Raw genomic sequence first — 27,975 nt, forward strand, 5'->3', positions numbered from 1 at the left:
CTCTAAGCCGCCAAGAAGCAAAATCCTTATTTCCAGGGCTAGGCTGTCCTTTAGGTTGTTTTACTTAAGCATGAACGATACCAAAGTCTCCAGTAAAATTCCACTACCTCATCACATTGCAGTGAACTAATGTACATATTAACAAAGTTAATACACTTTCATACTATAAAGACTGACATAATAGTTAGGGAAGGGAATTTCCGTCACATCAGTCCCTACATCTTTGCACCTGAGCATCAGGAGAGGCTTCTGTGCAGTGTAAGGCATCCAGCACGAACACGCTGGCGGGTGCCCTCCTTGCCTGCCGCCGATGCCTCCCAATACCACCAGCAGCTCCTGACAGCTCTCCTCCACCTTGTCAGAGTGCCCGCAGGAGCCGCGGGTCCACCAGGGCCAGCCCGGGGAGTCTCCTCGCCAGGCCTCCCCTCACACGACGCCTTCCCAGGAGCAGACTTGGACCAGTCCAGCGGGCATCTGACCGGGACGTCGACCGGGACGTCAACCGGGGCGGTCGCCCTACCCTCTCCCGCTACTCCCCGGGGAGAGGAGCCCGCCCCGCACCCGGCAGCTCCTGCGGGGAGGCCGCCCTGGCCGCGCTGCCCTGCTCTGCCCTGCCCTCTCCGCGGCGGGGCTCCCTGCGCCGGCGCTGCCCGAGGCGGCGGAGGAGCCCCGCGCCAGCAGGGGCCGGCGCCCCCCCGCCGCTGCCCGGCCCCCCGCCGCTGCCCGGCCCCCCGCCGCTGCCCGGCCCCCCGCCGCTGCCCGGCCCCCCGCCGCTGCCCGGCGCCGCCCGCCTCCCCTCAGGACCCGGCCCGGCCCCGCCCTTCCCGCGGCTCCTCCGGGCGCCAGGCGGCGCCGCAGCGCGGGCGGCGGAAGGAAGCGCGGGAGCGGCGCGGGGCCATGGCGCTGCCCGGCGAGCTGTGGGCAGAGCTGCCGGCCGAGAAGCGCATCTTCTGCTCCGTGCTGCTCTTCTCCTGGGCCGTCTACCTCTGGGAGGCCTTCCTGGCGCACCGGCAGGTCGGCGGGGGCTCCGGCGGGGACAGGCGCCTCCGGGCCGGGGGCTGTGCCGGGCCCGGCCTGGCCTCACGTGGGGGGCGGCGGGCGGCGGTCCGGGCGCGTGAGCGGCGCAGCCCCGCGGCGGGGCCGAGGCCGAGCGGCGCGGGGGCCGGCTTAGCCTGTCGCCTGCGTGGGGAGGGCTTGGCCCTCTCCGGCCGAGGCAGCGGGGCTGGGGCGCGGTGTCAGCCCTGCTCGCCCGCGACCTGTCGGTGGAAGTGGTTTGCCGCCGGCAGGCTGCGAGAGCGGCCTGAGAGGGGGAAGGGGCTTGCCGCGTCCGTCAGCGCACCCCGTGTGGGCGTTCGGAGCCGGATGGCAAAGCTCTCGGCAGCTCTGCCGAGCGGGGTCCTGCCCCACCGGGGGCCTGCGTCTGCTCACGCTTGCCCCTTCGCTGGCGCACGGCTGATCTTCTGTGGACCGGCTGCGCTCCCTCAGATGAGCCAAGGCACTGTACCTCGCTTCTTTTAGCGGGGTGGTGGGGACGCTCGCCGTCCCGTCGGTGAGTTAGGTGTGTTCACAGACGGATCTGAAAAGTGCGGGTGCGGTGAGGTAACCAGCAGCCCGGCACCCATGCAGCAGCTCGATCCTCCTCCCCTGGGACAGGTGAGAGAGCAGGAAGAGCAAAAATGAGAAAACTCAGGGGTCGAAGTAAAGACAGTTTAATAAGTGAAGGAAAGGGGGAAAAACCCCCACAAGTGCTGCAAAGGCAATTGCTCACCACCTCCCACATGCAGGCCAATGCCCGGCCAATCTCCAAGTAACAGCCACCTTGGAAGTCGAACCCTCTACCCCTCCTCTTTCATCTTCCTCTACTTCAATTTTTATTGCTGAGCATAACATACAGCATGGAATATCCCTTTGGTCAGCTCAGGTCAGCTGTCATGGCTGTGTCGCCTTCCAGCCTCTTGTCTACCCCCAGCCTGCTCACTGGGGAAGAGAGAGAGAAAGCCTTGACGCTGTTTAGCAGAAGCCAGCACACTGGTGTGTTATCAACGCTGCTTTGGCCACAAATGCAAAGCATACCACCATGCAGACTGCTATGAAAAAATTAACTCCATCCCAGCCAGACCCAGCACAGCTGGGGCAAACTCTGCCAGGAGGGCAGGAAGCAATGCTGCGTACTCTTGTGAGCCCTTAGATCAGCTAAGCCATCTGCGAGACTGCAGCCCAATAATCCGGTCAGAGGAAGAATGTATTTTGAAGTGACAAAGGGTAGGAGCTTTTCCTTTGAGAAGGGATGAATATACTGAAACAAGATAAGGCAGTGGATGGAATAAGGACTTTTAGTCTTTAAAAATTTTGAAGTGGTGAGTTCTCTACCAAAAATGAAATAACACCTCATTTATGCAGCCACATCATAGATATGTTTTCTGGTGAAGTTGCATGGTTTGCATGGGAGGATCTGGTGTTTAGTTTCAAACTCTGCATAGTCATTATTGTGGTGCAGTAAGTCATATCCGGTGGAAAAATGAGTTTGTGTGATCTTTATACAGTGACTATATTGGAAATGAATTAATAAGTAGGCAACTCAGTTTCTGGTTATAACAATAATTATGCTTCAGTTTTATATTTGGAACTTGATAGAAAACAGGAATTTAGGAATATTTGTTATTTTGTGGTTTGTTTTTTTTTAAACTTTCTGTGGTGCCCATGGGATCATGTTATGTGTTACTTTTAAATCTTATTTATCTCCTTAAAAATATTGGATGTAGACTTCAAGTTTCTTTTTCAATTTTTCAGAGACGGGTGTATAGAACAACAACACATGTACCACAGGAATTAGGACAGATCATGGATTCAGAAACATTTGAAAAATCTCGTCTGTATCAGCTGGACAAAAGTACTTTCAGCTTTTGGTCAGGCCTGTATTCAGAGGTTGAGGGCACTGTAAGTACCTAAGCTGCTCTAGCATTCATATGATACTTTTCATGTACTTAAACTGTGAAATACTTTGATTCTTAGTGGTCCTGCGCAGCTGCACTGTTGACATTCTGGCGTCTTACGTCAAACACTGAAATTTGGAAGGCCTAGGATTCTGTGTTTCTTGTTTGTGACTGTATTTGCCATATAAAAAGAAGGAATTATTCAGCACATAATTTCTCTATGCAGTGCTGAGTCATACTGCACAACTAAAACATATATTATTATGTTTTAGTGGCACAGCTGACCTATTATGGTTTCCACTGCCAAATAATTAAGCAACATTAGGGTTATTTTAAATTGTTACAAATACAGACCTTTTTCTGTGTTTAGAGGGATGCAACTACTTTCATTTTTAGATAAAATTTAAGTAGAAGGTAGAAAGAAAAGCCTGTGAGAACAGGAAGAGTACCAATGGATATTTCTTAAGTGTAAGAACAATTACACTGGGCAAGTAATGTTCGCATATATGAAAAAACAGAGCCATTGAGTTAGAACAAAGTATTTACATGTGTGATATACAAACAGTCTTAAGAGAAACCTTTTCTGACCTGCTGCTGAAATGCAGTACTCATCAGTAGCACAACTGGGTCAAAAGGAATCCAGAAATGCCTGGCATTGCAAGATATAATTAGAGTATGATGTACTACATGATGAACTTAAGGAAGCAAAAAGGTCAATTATAAAAGATAATGAAAATAGTATTGTAAAATAGTGTAAGTCATGTAACTGTATAAGTATGATGTGAAACCAGTACTTAAGAATTGTGACTCCTCTTAACTTTTGCATTTCCTGATCTCTCTTGTGCAGCCTAACCTGTACATTGTTTCATTTTGTATGAACTTGTAAAAATGTTGTTATACATGTGTCAGTATAGCTGTTATTCTTCTTGTTGGGCTTTTTGGTACGTTGAGTAGAACTCAAGGCAATTTTTGTGTGAATTTGAAAAGCTTCTGTTTTTGACTGACTTTAGAGGCAGTATTTCATTTCAAAAATGAAGCTATCCTCCAACTGTGGATTAGTGGACAGGGTGAGATGGTACCACCTAGCAAGTGCAACAAGTCAAAAGGTTCTGAAGCTTTATCTCGATTTCAAGAGCTTTAGCCAAAACAGCTTGCCTTGGTTTTTTTAAGGAAAATATACATGACTGGAATGAGCCTCTTTTGTCACTGAATTTAGTGCCCTGCTAAACAAAAAGAGCCGTATCCGCAGTCTGTGCTTATCTTCACCCAGGCCTACTATTGTTATGGTCCCCCACAACATTCTAGCTGCTAAACTGGAGAGACATGGGTTTGACAGATGGACTGTTAGATGGATAAAGAACTGGCTGGATGGCTGCATCCAAAGACTTGTAGCCAATGGCTCAATGTCCAAGTGGAAACCAGTGGTGTCCCTCAAGGGTCCATGCTTGGACGAATACTGTTTAATATCTTCATCAATAACATAGACAGTGGGACTGACGCCAGGCTCAGTGGTGGAGTTGATACGCAGGAGGGAAGGGATGCCATCCAGGGTGACCTTGCACAGGCCCACTCCTCAAGCATGTCAAACTTCACGAAGTTCAAGAAGGCCAAGCGCAAGGTCCTGCACCTGGGTCGGGGCAACCCCCAGTATCAATACAGGCTGGGGGTTGAATGGATTGAGAGCAGCCCTGCTGAGAAGGACTTGGGGGTACTGGTGGACGAAAAACTGGACATGAGCCGGCAACGTGTGCTCGCAGCCCAGAAAGCCAACCGTATCCTGGGCCACATCAAAAGAAGCATGGCCATCAGGTGGAGGGAGGTGATTCTACCCCTCTACTCTGCTCTAGTGAGACCCCACCTGGAGTAGTGCATCCAGCTCTGGGGTCCCCAGTACGAGAAAGACATGGGCCTGTCAGAGCAGGTCCAGAGGAGGGCCACAAAAACAGTCAGAGGGCTGTAACACCTCTCCTGTGAAGAAAGACTGAGAAAGTTGGGGTTGTTCAGCCTGGAGAACAAAGGCTCTGGGGAGACCTTCTTGTGGCTGTTCCGTACTTAAAGGAGGCTTATAAAAAAGACGGGGAGAGGCTGTTTACCAAGGCCTGTAGTGACAGGACAAGGGGCAACGGTTCCAAACTGAAAGAGGGTAGGTTTAGATTGGACATAAGGAAGAAATTTTTTACGATGAGGGTGGTGAGGCACTGGAACAGGTTGCCCAGAGAGGTTGTGGATGCCCCATCATTGGAAGTGTTCAAGATCAGGTTGGATGGGGCTTTGAGCAACCTGGTCTAGTGGAAGATGTCTCTGCTTATGGGAGGGGGGTTGGACCAGATGATCTTTAAAGGTCCCTTCTGACCCAAACCATTCTGTGATTATGCCTGTGTAGGAGAAGCACAGCCTTTGCTTTCTCTCATGACCTTTTCTTTCTGTTCTGTGTCTGTTACTCTAATAACAGGTCCACAATGATTTTGGCAGCTGATGGATCTGTTAAAGAAATTACTGCATCCAGCTGTCTTACACAACTGAGCCACAAAACCCAGACTATGCTGGTGCTTCCTAAGCAGCAGTCAAAAACAGTTTCTAAGTCAAGCATCTTAGCTTATATGTTGTTCCACTGTTTCAGCTGTGATGGTGATAAACAGGTGGGAAACAGATGTGTCTCAAATTGCTGCTATCGAATTGATTGTGGTGCTCTGCTTTTTGTGTTGCAGTGACACTGATGAACAAAAGCCAAGGAAAAAAACATGGAATGTGTGAGTTAAAGCTCCCAGCTAATTAATCGAGCACTGGCCTGAATAAGCAGGTCTCAGAGCAGTCAGCTGAGATACTGTATGCCCATATTCTACTAATATCATCAGTCGTTTTGATCTTCTGAACAAGAAGTTAGTGTTCCCGCTTGGGCTTGATGGGTTGTGGTCTTCGGATTCTGTATCCCAGAACTTCTTGAGTTTGGAATTGGGAGTGAGCTGTCCCAGGAGGGTTGCTAATGGGCCTGCGAGCTATTAGATGTCCAAGCTTTGCCTGCATTCGCAGATTTGCTACAGAGGTTGCAGAGCTTTGTGGAAGCAAGGTAACGCTTGCAAGTCCAGTGGCTTCTACGTGTCATTTCTTCATTATGGCTCCATTAATATCAGTTTTGCTTAGCTAGAGCTAAATAATCTACAGCCATATAGTACCCCTGATACCCAGTCACCCCTGCAGCAAGGTTTCTTCATCGAGTTCTGCAGATCATTTTACCTTACTTCTCTTGGTGCTGAGCATTGGCTGGGCACTTCCTTCTTTGCAGCATTGCTATGGACTTTTGAAAGGCTGCCGTTTGTAGAGTTTCCTTAATGAATTTTATGTTAAAGTCGCAAAATTTGTGTTTGTGGTTGAACACTCAGGTCCCATCTGGAATGATGTAAGGGAAGGATATCACAGCCAGCTGTGAGTTTTGGAACATCTCCACAGCTAGTCCTCTCTGCTGCCCTTGTGTTTAGAATTACTGTCCTTTCAAATTGTGTTCCTTGTTAACACTTCTTATCTTCCCTTCTCCCTAGGAAAGCACACCCTCAGGTTTCTCTGAGTATTTTGTTCCTGCAAAGGGAAAATTACACTTGAATCGAAATCCTGCCCCGCCCCCCACCCCCCAATACATTGTCATCCCAGGACAAGAGGTTTCCTTGGAAAATTGAGAGTTGGAAAACATCCTTATGGTACCTTTTAAAGATCAGAAAAAAATCTAGGTAATAGCACTTTCCCAGCTGCACTAACTGGTCTAAAAAAATAGACGATCTTGGAGGCATATAAAGCTGTTTCTGGTCAGTAATGTCAACTATACACTGAAAAGATAATACAAGCTTGGAATAACGTTCAGAGCTGAATTAGCAGCTGGACCACTTTAAGTGATAAAGTAGTCATTACCTTTGGAGTAGTCCAAATGGTAGGGACAGAGAACTAGGGTGATTATTTTTTGAGGTAATAGCTTGTGAAACATTGAGAACTTACAGCTGTGTACCACGGACTTAGCAGAGACACTGAGTATCCAGCTCACTCTAATCTTCTCCCATCTGCTGCTGCTAGCACCTCTAGACTTGATACGCATCTTCTTAGATTTTGAGAACTTACTTTCAATTGTACTGAAGTCTGCTGGCTTCACTTCAGACTTGAAGAAGAGCTTGTGTTTCCAAAAAAAACCTGCCTGCTTGTTCCACTTACTGTGATCAACCTAATTAAAAAAAAAAAAAAAAAGCCATAATGTACAAACCTGTTCCTGCATACCCTTATGCTGTCATGGCTACAGCGTATTTCCTAATAGGGAAAATACCTCTAGTCTGAAGGCTGCAGCAATGCTATGGTTGTAACTAAGACCATTATTGCTCGTTAGATTTCAGACAGCTTCTTCATACATTCCTCATTCCCAAGGCGAATTGTATGAGATTCAACAAGGCTCAGTGCTGGGTCCTGCACTTGGGTCACAACAACCCCATGCAACGCTACAGGCTTGGGGAAGGGTGGCTGGAAAGCTGCCCGGCGGAAAAGGACCTGGGGGTGTTGGTCGACAGTCGGCTGAACATGAGCCGGCAGAGTGCCCAGGTGGCCAAGAAGGCCAATACCATCCTGGCTTGTATCAGAAATAGCGTGGCCAGCAGGACTAGGGATGTGATCATCCCCCTGTACTTGGCCCTGGTGAGGCCGCACCTTGAATACTGTGTTCAGTTTTGGGCCCCTCACTACAAGAAAGACACTGAGGTGCTGGAGTGTGTCCAAAGAAGGGCAACAAAGCTGGTGAAGGGTCTGGAGAACAAGTCTTATGAGGAGCGGCTGAGGGAACTGGGGTTGTTTAGTCTGGAGGAAAGGAGGCTGAGGGGAGACCTTCTCGCTCTCTACAGCTACCTGAAAGGAGGCTGTAGCGAGGTGGGGGTTGGTCTCTTTTCCCAGGTAACAAGTGATAGGATGAGAGGAAATGGGCTCAAGTTGTGCCAGGGGAGGTTTAGATTGGATATAGGGAAAAATTTCTTCACCGAAAGGGTTGTCAAGCATTGGAACAGGCTGCCGAGGGAAGTGGTGGAGTCACCATCCCTGGAGGTATTGAAAAGACATGTAGATGTGGCACTTAGGGACATGGTTTAGTGGTGGACTTGGCAGTGTTAGGTTAATGGTTGGACTTGATGATCTTAAAGGTCTTTTCCAACCTAAATGATTCTGTGATTCTATTCTACAATCAAGCTGATACCCCTGATGTGTAGGGTACATGCAGCTTCTTCTCTACGTGTATGTGATGATGAGTTATTGCTCCTTTCTGTGATGTTGAGCTGTGTCTTTCCGTTTCTCAGAATCTGTCCTGAGATTATCAGATTCCAGCAGAGCTGAAGTGAGGTGGCCTCTACTCTCTGGGTTTGCCACTTCCTTAGAGGGTAAACTGCATCCTTTTTTGGCTTTGGGAGCTGCCTGAACTTGAAAGAGGCTGTCATGGCCAAAGTTGATGAAATTGGATGAGTTTTGCAACATTTGGCTTTTAGTAGGTAGAAGTATGATTCATTAACCTAGCAAGTTAATTGAAGGGGAGATGCTGTGTTAGAATTACTAGTATGGTTTGATTTATTTCAGCCATTAATTATGTGGGTTTCTTTTTAACTAATAAGTAGTATCAACATCATGCTAATAGCCGTCTTTGTTCAGGGATTGGTACTTCTGGGATTTCCAGCTCTGAAACTTACAGGTAGCCTGCAAAGGAGAAACAAGCTTGCTTTGGTCCTTTTCATCTCCTGCTGACACTCAAAATGCACCCTGATAGTTAGGTTATAAGAGTAAGCCTTTTAAAAATAAATAAGTAAATAAAACCCTGGTACTGTCCATACTGGAAGGCTGCCTACTTGAAAACTGATTTTTATATGTATAGTGATGCATCACTTGCTAAGAAAGTAAATGTGAAGCATTTGGAAGTCAAGCTGTTTAACAAACACTACCAGCCCCTGCCTTGAACTACAGTTAGCACTTGCTTCAGTAGCTCTGTCTCAAGCATTTCTTTGATGATGGTGTGTCCCAAGTATTCCACTCCCTGTTCCTTGGCAACCTGTATGGCAGGAGGCATTGCAAGGCAGGCACAAGGAGGAGAGTGTGAAGCTTTCTTAAAATGGTTGAAGCAGCACTAACACTGAAAGTGAAATTACAGCCTTACTCTGAATGCCTTTCTCTCAGTAGGGAATGCAGGCGAGATTGTCCCAGTCCAGTCAAGTTGCTGAATCTCGCATACCCCTCCTGGAGATGGTATGTTATATGACCATAAGGCAAATGAGTTTTAAGGTCTTCTGAAAAATATACCTTATGTCTGAGCCAATATAGCACCAAAGTCTACAGTAAATAGGCTTGGAAATATGCTAGTATTTCCCAGGCAAAAAAAAAAAAAAAAAAAAAAGCTTGACCTGATCTCTACTTCTGTAAAGTAAAAATGAACCATTGCCAGATATTCCAGACTTTCTTTATTCACTGCTAAGATCAGAGGGGGACAAAAAGCCTAATTATAAAACTTTTCTCATTCACCCTTAAAAGGTCCTTATCATGCTGAAATTTTAGTAGAATAAGATTACAGTCTATTTCATATTGCCTCTGTGGTATGCGTTTTTGTTTTCAAGATGATTCTCCTCTGTGGAGGAATTCCTTTTCTCTGGAATCTGTCTGGTCAGATCTCTGGTCGTGCTGGGTTTGGACCAGAATATGAGGTAAGCAGTCTTCAAATTTTAGTGAAAATATTTGGTCCATGAACTATACTGTTACAATAATTTTTATTTTTAAGCTTGCATTTAGTTAAAGTGGGATTTAGCTACAGGTACAATATGGTAAAAATAACAGATATTTTCTGGTGAACACAATGATTGGGTGAGTCTGAGAACTGATGACAGTATGTGACTTTTAAATTAGCTTACTAATTAAAATAGCCTTGTATGTTAAAAACATACAAGTCTCAAAGCTACTTGAGTCAAATGAGGTGGTGGGTTGGGTTTTTGGGGCCTTTTTTTTGGGTGTTGTCTTTTTACTAATCCTAGATGTGATCTTCCTGCACAGTAAAAGGGTAAGAAATTTGAGGCTACTGTTTATGTTGTCTTTGTGCTTTGGATGAGGCGTCTATCCAAATTCTTGTCCCAAATCCTTAGTTTTTATTTAAATCTTTCATCAGTGTATTTTTTTAATTTCTTTAACATAGTAAGCTATTCCCATGATCAGTAATCTAATTATCACAAACATGTTATTTCTGTGAATTTATCTAGCTTCATCTTCTAACCAGTTTCAGTTAAACCACTGACATAAAATCCATTTTTAACACCTGCAATATTAATGTTAGTACAGGTCAGTAAATATCAGATTTTTTTTGGTTTTTTGTAGATTGTTCAGTCATTGGTATTTCTGCTGCTTGCAACACTCTTCAGTGCAGTGACCGGTCTCCCGTGGAGTTTATATAACACGTTTGTCATAGAAGAGAAACATGGCTTCAATCAACAGGTATTACAGATAGCACTTATACTGACCTAACATCTTCAGAAGGTTTGGTTGGTTAGGTGGACTGGTGTGTCCATATCTGTGCCAAAGATCATTAGTTTTAGGAACATTTGTACTCGCACTGCATAAAAATAAGAGCAGTGACAGTTTGTGACCGTTGCAGAAGTACCCATGCCGCACCAGAATGTCTCTGCGTGAGCCCATGCCTCTGAGCAAAGAGAGGTGTGTATTCTAGCAGTGGAACAAAGAACATTTCATACCTCAGCTGTTCATTTTTGGATGGACTGTCCTTTGCCCTTCATATGCCCTTCCTGAGAAGTCTGGATCACTGCTTGACAGGGGCAGTTCTGATTCATGGACACTGAACAGATGAAACAAAAATGAGAAATTACTTTCCTCCTCATTTTGTTTCACTTATTGATTTCTCCTATCAGCCTTTACTAAATTAGAGCATTCAGCTCTTCATTTGTACTTCTGTTAGGTACTCACTTAATATCAGCCCTGGCTTTCTTAATTTCTCTCACCAACTCAGTTTAACCTGTTTCAGTATCAGTTTCTCATGAGATCAGATTTTCCTTTTGGGAGAGGAACCTCAATCTGGGACACATCGTTAGCCATTTCATGCCAGAGCATAAGACTTGTTTTCTGCTTTTGGACCCAGCCAGTGTTGTCTACAGTACTTTCTGTTCCAAGTCTACTAGGAAGTTTTTTTTTATAGTGGAATGAAATTTGGATGGGTGGCAGATGTGGGATAGAGATGTTTGGCTCATTTTAATAAGGATAGAGATGCTCTGGTATTTGCCAGTTTCATCTTCCAATTTTTGTGGAGGCAGGAAGACTGAGCTAGACCTAAAGAAATGGAATCAGTTTGTTTCTAAACTCATTATATTCCTGGTAAATTGATAAATTGATGTTTGTTATTCCTTTTTATAAAACAAGTGAAAAAATAAGTGAGAAAAAAGCTCTAAATGCAATGATCCAGTTTTCACCCTCTCTCAATCATCTTTAAAACAGAAGTGCATAGGTCCTGACACATCCTGTATTATTTTGGTTCACGTCAATTATTTAGTGGCATACTATTTGCTTTCCAGGGAAGCCCAACTATGAAAATTCTCACTGCACAGTTTTGCCTTGACATCTGTGTGTCTTCCTGCAAACTGCAAGGCTTGTTTGGTTCCCCTCCCCCCGCCCCCGATGTTTGGATGCTGTGCCAATGGCGGCTCCTGCTTCAGTCTTTGGGAAGAAAATCTGAAGATTGTTCTAGTTAGTCACAAGCCTTGAGCTTGTGACCAACTCAGAACTCTTTTTATACTCCATTTAGCTCTCTGGTCCTATGAAAAAACCTTGTGCTTCTAAGAACGTACATGTAACTTCTAACAATCACTTTTTTCTCTCACCAGCAAGTAAATACTCGTCGTCAGAATGATGGCACATGTGGCCATTCATATCCTAGGTGATTCTGAGCCATAGTCCTGGAGATCCTCTTCCCTTCTGCAGACTTCACAGGGAGCATACTGGCAGGCTAACATCCTGCTCCTATCGAGGGAGGAAGGAGTGTTCCCATGTTTCCAGAGCATGAGTCAAGCAATCTTTTCTTCAGCGAAATACCTGTTTGCTGTATTTTGTTTGTTCTCTGGCTATCACTTCTGTTCTGTAGTCCTCAAAAATTGTAAGGGCTGGCGAAGTCCTAATTCTTGCAATGTGCTTATGCCCTGGCCTAGCCTAGACATTCTTTTGATATTCAGAATCATTAAATATGGATCAAAAGCTATCTTCACTGTTGTCTCTCATGTCAATCCTGAGTAGTCGCACCAGGCCTGCACCTTGATTGTCTTTCCTACCTTAGTGAGGAGTAAGTTCCATCTTGGTGCCACATCTGCAAGCCCTTTATGTCCAGGACACAAAAGTCTAAAGACTGTCAGTATTGGGACTTGTAAAGCACTAGAATTAGAGCAAACTGGCAGACTAGCTGATGGATGGAGAGCTTGACTTGATCAGGCCTTGATCAGGCCCTGCTTCTGTGCAGAAGCAGCAGAGAGTCAAATACTCAACTTAGCAGCTTGGGCTTCTTTAAAACTGTCTTGAGAGCTTGCAGAATCCATGTGGTTTCTTTGTATGCTTTAGGGAGGGTAAGGAGGATTCTGGGTGTATCCTCCAAACATTTTCTCCTTGGAGCTGTGCTCTCTGGGTGCTTCACTGTTGTCAATGCAAGCATTGTGCCTAATCAAATGAGAAAAGGAAGACTTGGCACTGACATCTGTGGGTGCGGTTAAGTGCTTGATTGAGCTACCTGCATGATGTCTTTTACAAGGTTTTTTTCACCGCAGTGGTCCTCATGCCAAGAACTGAAGGCTGAGCCCAGCTCCAATCCAATTTGAGGTACCAAATGTCTTACAAACACAGTCAAATCTCCATCTTTCATTTCAGACTGGTGGGGTAGGTCCTTTAGTGAAATTCACACCTGGTACCAGCCCAGACTTTGGAATTTCTAGCAATGATTCTCAAATGATCTTCAGATAGACTCTTCCTTCCATGGGAGTGGCTTGCTGAAAATGAGGACTTCTCTTAAGTCACATCTGCCTTAGAAAGCAGGAAAGAGGTGGGGCAAAGATGAAAGACACCATGCAATTTTATAGCTCTACTCCTCCTAGATAGTGGAGCTGGAAGTAAAGAAAGAGTTAAAATGAAAACTTGAGCTAAGTGGATCTTAGCTGACATGTTTCAGAAAGCCCAGTGGAAACAGCGCTGGCAGCACGCTTCTGTTAAGAGTTCTTCTAGATTTTATTAAGTGACTGTTTGTTCAGCTGTTTACTAAGCTAAAAAATGAAAAAGCTATATAACAGGCCTTTTTCTGGCTGAGCTGAGGAAGTCCTAAAGGAGGAACACACTGTTGTGTATTTTGTTTTCTCTCTCCTGGCTTGTACCAGTTTAAGAGTCTTGATCAAATGGAAACAATTTTTCCTTTGTCCAGGATGACCCAGAGAGTTTCCTTCATGCTTCTCCGTACCATTTTCAGGAAGGGAGCACTGCTTAGTGTGAATGAGAGCCACAAGTCTTGCTTTTCTAGTTACAGAACTGCTTTGCTGGAAAAGGTAGCCCACACTACCTGGGAATATTAAAGGCAGGCAAGGAACAGTGTCTTCTGGAGTGCTCCATTTTTGTGGGCATGTGTCTATACAGTTGTGTTACTGCTGACATTAACGGTTGCTTGGCAAGAATATATCACCAGAGTGTGTGACCAGAGTGAATATGTCTACATAAAGAATAGTCTAAAATTGTGGGTTTATGTCTGATTTGTGTTTCCGATAGTCATGGAAGTCTGAGGCATCTATCCAAATTCTTGCCCCAAATCCTTAGTTTTTATTTAAATCTGTTTCACCAGTATTTTTTTTCTTTCCAGATGAGTTCTATATCTTTAATGTAGTATGGGCTTTTTAATACACCCTTGTTGGGAAGGATCTTTACATAATAACCCCCTCACTTCTATGCATTGCAGATAGCTGTAAGTACTGAAGTAACAATTCCTGAAAGAGCTAGTTGGGTGTCTAGTCATGTTGCAGAGTCACTAGATCAGATTCATTCAGGTAGAGGTCTTTGAAATTTCTATAGCTTCTGTTAAAGTTACGCTAATTTTAAAATCCAAGACAGCTACATGAGTAGTAACTGCATGTCAGTGGAAGCTTGGAGTAAAATGCCCAATATATATCTAAAAATCTTTAATAGGACATCTATGTATTTCCAGTTAAGACAATCAGCTTAATGGTAACTGAAAGTTAAGATGAATGGAGGCAACTGTTCAAAGACAAAATATTTTACAGTAGCTATGTTTCTTTAAGAGTTTCAGTTTCCTATTCTCTAGAAGTCCCATAATGTCTAGGATATAGATTGGTAAAGGAATTAAGGGACAAATAAGTTAAATTTTTCTTTCCTCCTTTAATGAAGTATATATGTGCAACACAAAATAAGGGTTTGGGTCAGATCTTACTAAGGAAGAGTGCATCTGCATGGGCTTGGAGTCCGTGCAGATGTAAAGAGCCACGGCTACCAGGAGAGGAGGTGAAAAAGTTCTTCCACCTTTTCTTAACTGACTCTGATTTCCTCCTTATCACATTGGTATTGCTGTTTTGCGATTTGTCTTATTTTGTTTCTCTGCATCCACTGAAGGGATCAGTTCATTAACCACTGTAGCACATCAATATTTACATTGAAAATATCACTGATATCCTTTCTTTACAGACACTGGGATTTTTTTTTAAGGATGCTATCAAGAAGTTTATCGTGACTCAGTGTATTCTGTTGCCAGTGACATCCCTTCTGCTTTACATTATTAAAATAGGAGGAGACTACTTCTTCATCTATGCCTGGCTCTTCACATTAGTTGTTTCCTTGGTGAGTATGAGAATGTGTTTGGGTTTCTTCCAAATGCTAGCTTACTTGCATGGCTCAGTGTGCTGAGGTTTGAAAACGTAACTGAAAGGAAATGGAGAAAAATCTAAATCTCCTGGAAATTTTAGTGTCTACAAAGTTTAACAGTGTGTCTTGCTCTCAGTGTACTTGTTCAGGAATAATAGCTCATATTAATTGTCCACAATAATATGATATCTTATATTTTATCTATTTAATACTGGAGTGTCTTCATCAACTGAAAAATAAACATTCAAAAAGCTTTAGAATAGATACTGGAAATACAGCACTATGTGGTGATAGGTTTTCCTTTTTCTTAAATATAGAAAGGGCACAAGGACAACTGCCAGCAGTTTGGCAAGACAAGGCAGAATGGGCTTTAGTCAGTAATGTTTCCATTGGGCTTTTCTTACAGGTTATCAAACACCAATTCTCAATTGCATTGCTTTGTATTGAGACGAGTAGCAGTAGATGAAATTTTCCATTTCTGGTTCTGCTTATCTAGCTGCTTTTATACATGGAATTGGTAACTGACATTTTTAGGGCTTATATTAAAAGGATCTTTTTGTATACATCATAAGGATTTGATGTTTTCTATTACTACTATAAGATCTGAGGTCTGTATTTTATTTTTTTTCTGTTTCAATATAGTGCTCTACTGTCTTTTTGCTCAATATACTAACCATTGCTCACCCAAGGAAGAAATCACAGAAGTAGTTGTATATATTCATTCATTTTTAGATTAAAAAAGCACCTTAACAAGTAAAAGAATTAACGTTACAGTAATGTAATAAAGCCTGCTACGTTAGCCTAACAATAAATTTGGGTCAATCAATCCCTAATTCTCGTGTCAAGTTCAGGCTTTCTGGTTGAACTGGAGTGCATCATCAAGCAAATTTTTAGGAATAGCTGGTAGGAAATCATGATTCTTTTCTTTCTTAAGCTTCTCTTTCATGACATAAGTAAGTGTTGCTTTTTATTTTTTTCTTTTCCTTCTCCCCACTGCTTCTAGATTCAGATCACTTTTATAGCTTTCTTGGACTTTCAGTTTGTCAGCTTCCTTTCTAAAGCGCAGGCATTGGCTGGCCACATTTGTACAAAAATGTGATCATAATGCTACGTGGGAGGCCATTGCAATTAACGGAGGAAAATCTGATTTCCTGCTTATATATCCAATAGCTGCACTGATTTTCTTGGACATGGCAACATGGAAGGAATTGTGGCTCAGTTTAAATAATGACGGCAAAGTCTTTTCATAATCCTGTTTTTATGGGATACAGATCTCATTATCTGAATTGTATTTGTTGCTTACTTGATTTTTGATTCATTGATGCCTAACATGGAACTAAAGTAAAACCGGTGTGGATTAGTGGATTTCTGTATGGCCACTAATTCTGGCATAGTGCAGTTACAAGCGATGCATTTCTGAGGAACTCGATGACAATAGTATAGTAGCAGAAGTGCCCCACTTAGGTGGTAAGTCTAGCTTACGATTGCTACTTTGAGTTCTTTCAAGCTTTTGTTTGTTTGTTGTCTTAATTATACAGTGTTTCCTGTTTTGTTGTGCTGGCTCCTACTTTCTGTAGTCCAGGTGTCCTTATGCTCTGACATCTTCCCTTTTTTTGTCTCTGAATGTATTCTGAAATATCACAGTGTTAGGTCTCAAAAATGTCAGTTCACATGTATTGAAATGACTGTTACAGAAAGATTTGTGCGTACTGATCAGTGCTTCTTAAAGAATTGTTCTTTTTCTGTCAAGCTTTGATCAGCAGTATACTCTTAAATCATAATTCAGCATTTGAGCTACTGCTCTGTCAACCTGAGTGAAACAGTCCATACTTACAGATTATTCTAGTGTAGCCTTATTATTTGCAAAATCGGGGAGATATTAGTTCCTCATGTATTCCGGTTCATATTTTAAGTCTTTAGTCTTAAAGGCTTTAAAGACTTGCTTTTTCATAGAAGGATTAAGTTGAAATTTTAAAAGAACTGTAGTTTCAGGATTGAAAGAAGATACAGGATTTTCTGAAATGGCCTGCTCTCATTTGTATACTGAAAGTGAAAATTTTTTTCCTTGGCTTCCTTTATACCAGTCATTGACTGCTTTTATTCTTGCCATCTTTTCTTTAAAATATGTATTGTAAAAAACGTTGTATGATCTGATAGGAGAAACTTTCTGAATGTCCATTTTATAGTCTTTATCAAGCAAGTTTAGTAGAAAGAAGAGATGTAGGTGAGTAGTACCTAACACTGAATTTCAAGGTGAGAACCAGAAGATACTCAGCTGATACCACATTTCTTTCTCTGTCGCTTTCCTATCACAAACTAGTATTTTATTTTTGCTTTGCCTGCTCCTTCCAATTGAGATGTCCATGTAGATTTTTTTCCCCGAGATTTTACAGATACTTTAGAAACTGATAAAACAGGGCTTGTCCTATCTTTTACACAACAAAAGCTAGAAAATAAAACGTGTTGTGTCAGAGCTACAGACTTTGGTACTGAAAGATTATGTAGCAAGGCCCAGTGGCTCACTTTTTTCCCCCTGCTCCCTCTCTCTTCTGTTTTTTTCCTGAGGATTAAGTGCATGCCCTGACAATTGATGCTTTTCTGGTGTCTTGCAATGTCACTGCAGCTTTACAGGGTGTTGATCATGGTTTGAGGCCTTAATGTGTAGGTTTGAACAGTCTTTGACATGCAAAATAACCTTAAGAGGTGTTAGATTTACCCTTTAGAGTTCGATTTAGGGAAAAATTCCAGTTGTAATCACATTCCATAACTCTGTAATTATAGTTAGTTGCATCCTTCTACCAGTCTGTTATGCCTGCTGATATCAAGGGATTACACAAAGATCAGAGATAAAAACTTAAAATTAGTCCACACATACTAGTTGGTCTGAGATGCTTCTCTGGACTGAAATAGACAGCTGATTTCTGCTTTATAAAATACCTTCCTACACTTGCTGCAAAATATCTGCAGAGGTTTAAACCCTTGCCTTAACAGTTCCAGTAACGAAAATAACTTTTATTTTCTAGTGTTTTTTCATATTGATGCCCTCATTTGCTATGACTTTGGAAAAGTCACTTTCCCTAGTTTTAGGTTTCATTGGACTTTTTCAACAGTGCAGATACTTTCAAAAGTCAAGGAACTTGTTTTCAGTGGAAGAAAAACTGTCAAGGTAACTTCGAAGTTAATGTTGATGTCCATTTGCCTCTCATGTCCTGTTCCTTTTTCGCTAACCAGAATTTAAACTTTTCTCCAGTCCTTTTCTTTAAAATAAATAAATCAAAATCACTTCGTGAAGGTCCAGAGCGTGAGGGAAGGGAGTTCAGCTTTCCTTCCCATCACAGTGTTATTCCAATCTGGGATTTCTCATCTGGGCTGCATCTGCTGCCAGTTTGAAGAGATCCAGGTGCATTGTAGTGATTTTTGGAACATAGCTGTTAATTGTTGTGGACCAGAGGCATCAGGCAGTTCCTTAGCCCTGCGTACAACTAGGAGAAGGGGAAGAAAATAGGGGACATGAAATTTCTTTCCTGTTTTATACTGTGGCTTTGCAAGTTAGCAGGAATTTGAAGAAGCGGCACTATCTCCTGGTTCAGTTGGCTCTGCTGCTCATTATGAAACACTTCAGAGCTTTCCAGTATCGGTGAAGTGGGTGGAAGTGACAGCCTGTCACTGATAAGACCACTGCTCCCAGCTGTGATAGTGGCTTTGCCTTGCGTGGTTTGATGAACCGTCAGAGCAAAAGCACTGTTTATGCTAATTCTGTTGAGGACTGTAGATTGTAGATTAACCTCCCCCCACCCCTATCTTGCTGTTGAATTGCCGTCAACAGACGTAAGTAGTTGTCTTCCTAGATGGGATGACCCATAGAGAGCCTTGCTATAGATCATACTTCATACAGGACTCTGCTTTATCAAGTGTTTTTTCTGAAATTGTGCCCGCTTTTTGTACCTACTCATGCTCCACCTTTAGTACTAAACACACATTTGTATGCCTTGTTTTTAATATCTGTATATGTTTGCAGGTGCTTGTTACCATCTATGCAGACTACATTGCACCTTTGTTTGATAAATTCATTCCGCTTCCTGAGGGAGAGCTCAAGCAACAAATTGAAATCATGGCAAAGAGCATTGACTTCCCATTGACTAAGGTGTATGTTGTTGAAGGTGAGATTTTTTTAATACAAAGACCTTGTAATTTTGAATTTGTGGATTTTTAGCTTTGATTGTGGATGCTGTAGTAGGGCAATTGCTTATATTCCTCAGCTACTGTAATACTTGTCAATGTCTGTACCATTTTCCTTTCTTTGCCTTGAGGTCAGAAAAGTGAAGCTGAATGTACAGCCTTAACTCAGCATCTTGTTGGAAGCATTGTATTGGCTCTGTGGAATGGAAATACATAGCACAGTCAGAAATGGAAGCAGCAATCAAGATTCCAATTTTAGAACTTTAAACAAGAGGGAAAAGTTTTTTTTATCTTTTCTAGTCTCAGTTTAGCATTAATTGTCTCAAAGTCCTTGGTGAAACAATTGAAAAAGTTATGAAAGTTAAAAACACTTATTCCTTCTTAGAGTGTTCACATGGACAGTTTCGTATGGTATGGCTGGATGGACTCATACCTTCTACTTGAGACTGTAATTTTTTCACTTTCTAGTAATGAATTTCTTGTCCTCTTTTCTTAGGTCATGGAATATAACATGGAGCATGCCAGCTGCCATGTCACTTCCTCTCCATTTCCGTGTTCATGGAGCACTTCACTGTTTGACATTTCCACTGTTAACTCATTTTGCTCCCTTCTGAACTTGATTTCAGGGACTTTACCAAATTTTGTTTTGGTTTTGTGCCCCACCTGTGAGGATCAGAGGTGTTTTTATTGCCTTGTGAAAGCAGTATGAGATGGCATAAAGAGCTGAAATGGTGGAATTTTGCTGTAAGAGAGGGTCATGAAGGCTTTATCTAGCCTGGAAGCTGTGGCTTTCAGAACTTTGGGCTGGCCAAATCCAGCCAGCGCTCTGCCTCAGTGCAGCCAGGAACTACTATTGGTATACTTGGGGCCCAAGAAACTCCTCTCTTTCCTAGCAAAGTTGAAGCTTTTCAAGCTTGAGAGTCAGTACAGAGGCTTGCCAAATAGGTTTTTCCCATATGCATTGCTGGCTGGATCCTAGCTTTTAACCATGGTGAAAGTCCTATGGGCCAGTTGTTGGTGCTCTGACAGCTGTGTAGTGTACTACTGCATTGGCTTCTTCAGCATGTCTGCGTTTAGTGGCAGTGATCTGCAGTGGAGGGAGGCTGCCAAACCCCCATTTTCTTTCCTGGCATCCTTAAGAGTGTTGAGCCAGCACCATTCCCTTCTGACATGGGGGACTGGATGTGTAAACATCTTATTGCCAGTGTTTTTCTGCGTTCTGTCTTGGCTATTCCCACTCCAGAACTGACTTGTGAGTAACACGTGCAACGAAGTCCTTTAATTTCAGGGTTCATTCTGTAACAGGCAGATTACAAAGGTTCCTTCTCTACCAACACATAGTGGAGGATGAAGTTTTTTATGATACACATATGAAAGGGAGCATTGCTACCCTGTGGCTGTTCAGATTTCTTCACTGAGAAGGGACTGGATGCTGAGGCTTCATACTCTGACCAGCCTCTTCCTCTGTTGATCTGTTTTGGTTTGGTGCTAAAGGTTACTACGACCATACCATGGGTTGGCTTGCAGTGGAACAAGGGATACTTTGTGCCCTAAGGAGTTTATGCAGCTCATACATTTATAGTGAGAGTTGAAGGCAAACGCCTTCAAGTTGAAGTATCTTACCTTTTGCTGCAAAAACCAGAGCAATCCACCTCTTCTCTGACAGACCTCTTTCAGTCCTGATGTTGCAACAGCTCCTGTCTGTAGGCAAAAATAGGCAAAGTTTTAACAGCTGCTTTGATCTAGACAGCTTTTTAATCAACTGAAACGGTCCATGTTCCATGGAAAGAGATGAGTTTCTTGGCCCAAAGTATATTGATAGTAGAAACAGTCCATGATTCACCTGATCTAGATAAAAGTAGCTGTAAAAAATTGTCTATTTCAAACAAAAATAATTTTGAGGGACTGCCCGATATCCGTAGTTCAGCTCTTCATCTTCTCCTTATCCATTTCTAACATCTTCATCCTTATCTGTTTTGAATCATCTTTGCTGGCACACTGAAAAAATTCTAAATGTATTCATTACAGGTTCTTTGCCAGGAGGGCAGCACATGTTCTATGCAGAATGCTCTTTCCACTCTGAACCTGAAATTGCAATAGAAATTGCTTTTCTTCTGGATATTAGATCTTCACATGACTGCTCTTACGTTTTTAGTGATTTTAGTGATTACATGTTACAGAGGAAAAAAATTATTTCTCTGTTGGAGTCAGTAAATGAGATCATCATTACTTAGATCATTTTAAAATATGCTTCAGCCTGCAAACTGATTTGCTTGAGTTTGTCTACTGTTCATTTGGGGACTTTGAGAATTCCTGTGGAATCTGTTCTATGTAATGTTGCATAGTCTTCAGTACATGGGATTATTCAGGTCATGCTCTTTAATGTAAATTTTCCCCATCAGGTTCTAAGCGTTCTTCTCATAGCAATGCTTATTTCTATGGATTCTTCAAGAATAAGCGGATAGTACTCTTTGACACCCTCCTGGAAGATTATTCTGCATTGAACAAAGAGCCAGCAGAAGGAGAAGATGGTGAGAATGAAGAGACAAAGTCTAAAACCAAAGTGAGTTTTCGTTGTGTTATTTACATTAACTTCGTGGTGAGATATTCCCTTGCGTTTTCTGAATGTATTTTAAAGGTCCTGAGTGAGATGCTAAAACCCCAAACCTAACAATTTCAACACCAAAGTATCCCTGAGCTGCTAACTGAATTTCTGGGGCTATGTGAGTGGTGCAGGTAGCACCAAAGAGACTGCAGAAATCCACGGGGGCTTTAGCAAAATATTGGTTCCCTGCATGTCAAAAATATACCACCTTTGTAATTGTTTGAATAAGGGACCTGTTCAGGGTTTTAGCTCCTGTTCCTTCTCTTGGGACTGCCACACCGAAGCTTCCCTTTGAAGGAAATGCTTTTGACTATCAGCGTGTCATTTGTGTGTCTTTTACTACACGCAAGAATTTTGGTGCAAGAGGCACACGTGTGCGCACACACATAGAGATTCCACACGTGCATCCTCCCCTGCCCTGGTCAAGAACAGGATGATGGCCTTTCATTGTCCTTTCCAGTGATGTGCAGCTGCACATCAAGAGTATGCTGTAACAGCTTTTGTGGCTTCAGGAGAGTGTAGGAATGGTTAAAACTGATGGAATACTTTCTGAAGAGCCTGAAGGAGTGATTTTGAGAAGAAAGAATTGCCTCGTGCAGCTTAGGGCTAGGCCAATGTACAGATTGTTGTTCAGCCCAGCTTCTGTTTCTTGTAACCGTGTTGGTGGTGGAATTCTCTTCATCCACGGTTTGGTATGGCATGCTACAGAAGTGGGTGATGAGAGGAGGGGATTTTGAGCTCACCTGCTCTAGTCATAATAAGAATCATTTGTTCCATTTCAACAGGTTCTTCAGCTATGTTCTCAGTACACAAGCCCACATGCTTGCTTCTGACTTGCTAATGTACCTTTGAAGGTACAGATGTCCATCTTTCCTAATGATAGCTTTTGTTGCGGAGGACAGGGATGTTATCATGTGTTTTTTAAAGGAACAGTAGTGCCTTGGGAGGGAGGCTACGTGTTGAGTGTTGAAGGACTTTGATCTCAGTTCTCTGTTGAAAGTCTGTGGCTCTGAATGTCTGCTTCCATTGTAATGCCTTTTCTTGAGTAAAGAAACAGGATGAGATCAAGGGATGGTAGGAGAGTTTGGAAGGCAAATCTTACAGCGTTCTTCCAGGTTTGCATAGGCACGTCTGCATACATAGAAATAAGAGAACATCACCTCATGGTAGAAATCTTGTTGAACTTAGAAGTTTATAAGAAATTATATGTGTGTATCTGCTGGTAGAAGGGAATGGCCTGATCTAGGGACACTTAAGTGACCTAGGAAAAAACAAACTAATAAGTAAGAAATTTATTCTGTTGTGTTCAGTCATACCTGATATTACTTCTGCTTTGTTATTCCGTCAGAATAAGAAACAAGGATGTAAAAATGAAGAAGTTCTGGCTGTACTTGGTCATGAATTGGGTCACTGGAAACTAGGCCACACTGTCAAAAATATTATCATCAGCCAGGTAAGTTATGATAAACTTGTGGTTTTCCTAGAGCATTCTGTAATTATTGCTGTTTCCAAATGCCTGCTTCCAGATCTGTAAGTGTACATTCATACAACACACTTATGCTCTGCGACCAAAAGTTGGTTTGGTTTTGTTGGTGGGTTTTTTTGTATCTATAGTGAACATGCATTAGCCATTCTGTCCCCTCCTTGCTCCATCTGGTTGGTAGAAAGCGTCTAAGAAAGCGTGTCTGCTGCTGTTGTCCCAAAATCAGGGTTCTTTTACCCGGTGCACAATAATCCAGTCTCACACACAGAGCCGAGATATTTATTTCATGTTTGCACGAAGATGGGTGCTAGGTGGCAGTTCCACAAAGCTAGCACACCCAGTTAACACACAGTGGACATTTTATACTGTTTCACCTTTCGTTATCAGGACAATACTGTTTACATGTAATCTTTCAAGATTCTTATTGGCGCCTGTAGTCCTCGGTTTCATTTAAAGGTACAGAGTTTCCTTTTTCTACCACGCATGCTTAGAGAGGAAGGGGCTTCTGTGAGTAAGGGGCTTCTAGCTTTGTGGGTGTGATTCTAAGTATTCTAATGAGACAGTTTGTTAGAGGGTAACTTAACTCCACAATACTGCTGAGTCTGTTTCAAAGTTATCTAAGTAATGTTGATTAACTACTGTCTGTTTGCATCTTCCTCCAAGATGCACCAAATATACCAGCCTTCAGAACATCCTGAAGTGATCAGCCGTCCTTTTGTAATCCTCTATATACATACAAGATAAGATTACTATAGGCATGACAGCTTACGCATTAAACTGCCATTTTAATTCATCTCAGCAGCCTTCTGAAGTTGGGACACATTTTTCTTGCTCTGTAACACTTCTTCCTTGTCTGTTTGAATCTCGGGGCCTTCTCTGAAGGTCTGTTTCCATCACTGTGCTAGGGATAGGATTGCATGTATCCTGTCTCCCACCCTGCATTTTTTTAGGTGTTTGTCATTATCTCTGAGAAAGCTATGTGTCTGAGAGTTTCTGTCAGTCTTGTTCCTTGGAGAGCTGAGAAGGAATGCGATTGAGGATTATGAAATCTGACACAGGAGGGCATTCTTGCTTATTTATATTGTATTCTCATACCTTGTGCATTCATTATTGGTAAATAACTTTATTGTGCCATTCTTGGTGCATGCCCAAACGGGAGTGAACACTGAAGCAATCTCTAGAGATTGCCGAACCTCCTCGCCTTTGAAGAAAAGGAGCCTAATGGTCTCTTTATTCATGCATATGCCTCTAGGCATTGCGCAATACAAGGGAATTCCTCCCCCAAACCTTCCACTTCAAATTCTTTTATTTGCAAGGCACAGCTATGTGCCTTCTGTTAAATTACTATCAGCAGTCTACTCTATGCTTTGGTGTAGATCTATCTTGTTCCAGGTATCACTCACCCTTCTTTTCTCCAAGTTCCCAGCCTTTTCTTTTTGTTGTTTCTCTTAGCTGCCCTTCTATGCACCTTCTGTAACTCCATCATGTCTTTCTTGAGATATGTGCACCATTCCAGGAATGCTCTTCTCTTCCTTTTCTAAGGCTGTTCACAAGCTTTTCAGGCTGTAAACATCACTATCAAGCTCCTGTTTAAGAAAATATCTTTCCGTTTCCATACTGGCTTTTTCTTATCCATGCAACTGAACACTTCAGTGAGGTCCTTCTCGCTTTCTGCTTTAAGGCAATTACCTTCTAACTTGTGACATCAGTGTTGATCCCTACTAACTAGCAACTATTATGATGCTTTTGCCACTCTGCTAACTCATGTAACTTTTGTCTTTGGAGCCACTTTCTAGATACTGTTATTTTGCTGTAATAGGTAGATTTTATCTTCACTTCCAGAAAGTTTCACAAATTCTTCTGCAATGTCTTCTACTTTTTCTGTTGATTGTTTGCTGTCACAGCCATCCCTCTTTTTTCTGTCCCGTGTGTTTCAATAACAAACAATATTCTGGCACCTTCCCAAACAGCCACTTGAATGGATTGAAAAGGTACTAATCACCTTCTCTAGAAAACCTGATAGGGCATGGTCCTGCCTCTTGCCTCTGAAAAGCCAGGCACGCACAGTGCTTGTACACAGTGATGCACGGCTTAGATGGAACTGTAGATTGTTTCCAGGAATAGTAGTATGACAGGGCACAGACACATTTCATTTGATCTTAAACTTTTTGGAACCTGTGCTTAATTCCAAGGAGATGGATTCTACCCTGTACTCCCTCCTTACTTACCTTGTCTTCTTGCCTCTTCATCTTCCTTCACTACTTAGAGGGGTTTTTTTAGCTCACTGACAGAAAATAGTGTTTCTTTACTACCTGTATTTACAGAAAGCAGGTAAAGGCCAGCTGTTTGTTCCTCTTTGTGTATTAGTTCTAAAGTAACCTATTTAGGGTTTTTCAGTGGCGTTTCTATGCAAGTCTGTAATATGAATAGGCCACGTTTTAGACTTAGGTGGAAAACACATCTTAATCATGAATGTTTTTTCCTTTCTCTAGATGAATTCCTTCCTCTGCTTCTTCTTGTTTGCTGTGTTAATTGGTCAAAAAGAACTCTTTGCTGCATTTGGTTTCTATGACACCCAGCCTACCCTGATAGGCTTGATGATTATTTTCCAGTTCATTTTTTCACCTTACAATGAGGTAAATTGTTTTCAAGACACAGATGCTGAAGTATCATCCTATTTAAATAATTATTTTACTTTGACTGGGGGGGGGGGAAGTTTGAAGTTTCTAGGGGCTCTATCTGGTATCTCATTTTAATAAGTAGGCTTAGTGCTCCATGTTCGGTAAGACTCCCAGTTTCAGGTGTGGCCTGGATAAACCTTAGTGAGATCATTCTACAGCCACAGTGATGTGTGGGATGTGGGAAGGTAGATACAGTAGTATTTACTGATACTGTAAGGAACTTGCAGATAGCTGAATTTTAAAATAATTTTTAATGTATTTCTCTCCACAGGTTCTCTCATTTTGTTTGACTGTATTAAGCCGACGATTTGAGTTTCAAGCAGATGCATTTGCCAAGGAACTTGGGAAAGCTAAAGACCTATATTCTGCTTTGATCAAGCTAAACAAAGATAATTTAGGATTCCCTGTTTCTGACTGGATCTTTTCAATGTGGCATTACTCCCATCCGCCCCTTTTAGAAAGACTTCAGGCCTTGAAAGATGCAAAGCAAGAGTGACAGGAATCATTGTTGGTTCAGAGACAGTGCTTCCATCTCAGAAGCAAAGTTCAGAGCTGCTTTTTAATTTCTTTTTAAAAATGGATAATGCCAATTAAGTGCAATGTTAACAGCACCACAGATCTGAGACTCCTGAAACAGGTATTAAATTATAAATGACTTTTTTTAACAAAAACAAAACTGTGGAACTTAATTTAGAAAAAGTACTGGGTGAAGACCTTCCTCACACACACACTGGCTTTTATCTCCGTATCATAGTATAGACTTGTAAAGGGAGGAAAACAAAAGTATAGACTTCAAAGCACCTGTTTCTTCAGTTTGTGTATGCCTTGAACATTGCTTTTGATCCTTTTCCCGTTCTCAGTGTTCTTTGAACCTTCCCAGTCTCAACCCTCTTCACAATGAAGAGGGTTTGAGTGACTGGGTGTCTTGTATAATAATACTTGTAGTCGCCAGTCACTGTTCTGTGTTTTAAAAAGCTGAATGCAAGTACAGGCCTTTCTCCTGGATTCATGTCTGTCGTAATTGAAAATGCTACTTAATAAAACCTCCTTTCTCTGAAGTGTGGGAAGAAGGATGAATTACAGCTGAGGAAATGTACCATGGCTTCCTTGAAAATGAACACTAGTTGGTATTTAGTAGCATTATAGTGGAATTAGGCTCCTCCTTTTCTCCACTGTGCTGCTGGGGGTGTGGAAGGATTTTATGGAGAATCAGAACAGGACCCACATGTTAAGAGAAAGTTGCTAATTCTCTCTTCTCCCTTTTGCCTGTGAGGAGAATGGTTAACAGCTTTTCCACACCTCAGTTCCTCCATTTCTGTTGTCCTTTGCCTAAATTTTTTGAGTATATAGAAGTGTCCAGTTGTTCAGACAGTGTATCAGAGCCGAACTTTCTGAGGGGGTTTGTCCTCCGATCCATGGAGGGTTTTCCATTAATATGAATCCAGCTGAAATAGCAGTGCTGGAATACTTAGAAAATATTCCTCATCGTTGTTCTGATATAAACAGCCCAAGACACAGTTTGTTCATATAGGTTAGTGAAGGACAAAGTGAATAATTGCGGAAATGGCTTCTGCATTGATTATCTCAGATTTTTCTGATGAAAAGTGGAATTAAATTTACTTTTGTTCAAATAAAGATAAAAGTTAAATATATGTTCGTATGTGCCATACAAATGTTTTGGACCAGACAATGCACATACTTCATATATAAATCAGATTTTATATCTGTGGTAAATTAAAAAGTTCTGCTGAGCTCTGTACAAAGGGAGAAGAAGTCGAAGCAAATTCTCATTGTTTCAAATGTCAGGGTATTCTCAGAGACTTTACTGTTAGCTTAAATTTGCTTTTCTGATCGTAGGGAAAAATGCCTTATAAGATGATGGGCATGATGATGTCTCAGGTGCAACAAGATACCAGATGTTGCTGGAAGCCCTTTGTATGCCTTATTCTAATTGTGTTTATACCCTAGCAAATATGAAGCTAAACTATAGATATGGACTTAGGAGACAGTTTCACAAATATGGGGAGCCTATATTTGTCATGTTAACTGCATTTAATAAATGGCCCTTAAAAGGATTAAATTGAATCTGTCAATTCAGAAGAGTAAATAAATGTGTCACGTTTTGAGTTTGAGATGTTGGTTGGTGTAAACCTATGGAAAACAGGTTAAATGTGCTCTGAGAAAACCGTTTGTCTCACCCACTAGGTA

General features: G+C 42.2%; 1 protein-coding gene across 1 annotated transcript; it reads left to right on the forward strand.

Moving 5' to 3' along the window:
• The first annotated feature begins 897 nt into the window (after positions 1-897).
• Positions 898-27,899, forward strand: ZMPSTE24 (zinc metallopeptidase STE24). The gene is made up of 10 exons (XM_050909801.1): positions 898-1,014; positions 2,791-2,937; positions 9,545-9,631; positions 10,293-10,409; positions 14,643-14,795; positions 18,838-18,979; positions 21,401-21,561; positions 22,952-23,056; positions 25,579-25,722; positions 26,039-27,899. Exons 1-10 carry the CDS (start codon positions 898-900, stop codon positions 26,261-26,263), a joined length of 1,398 nt encoding a protein of 465 aa, XP_050765758.1. The 3' UTR covers positions 26,264-27,899.
• The last annotated feature ends 76 nt before the right edge of the window (positions 27,900-27,975 follow it).

Source organism: Gymnogyps californianus, chromosome 22 (genome assembly GCF_018139145.2).
Source record: "Gymnogyps californianus isolate 813 chromosome 22, ASM1813914v2, whole genome shotgun sequence".
Classification (NCBI taxonomy): Eukaryota; Metazoa; Chordata; class Aves; order Accipitriformes; family Cathartidae; genus Gymnogyps; species Gymnogyps californianus.

Coding starts and splice junctions, on each gene's coding strand:
- ZMPSTE24 (XM_050909801.1), top strand. CDS start 898: ATGGCGCTGCCCGGCGAGCTGTGGGCAGAGCTGCCGGCCGAGAAGCGC. Junction 10,410..14,642: donor AACATGGCTTCAATCAACAG/GTATTACAGATA, acceptor CTTTCTTTACAG/ACACTGGGATTTTTTTTTAA. Junction 18,980..21,400: donor TAAGGTGTATGTTGTTGAAG/GTGAGATTTTTT, acceptor TTTCCCCATCAG/GTTCTAAGCGTTCTTCTCAT.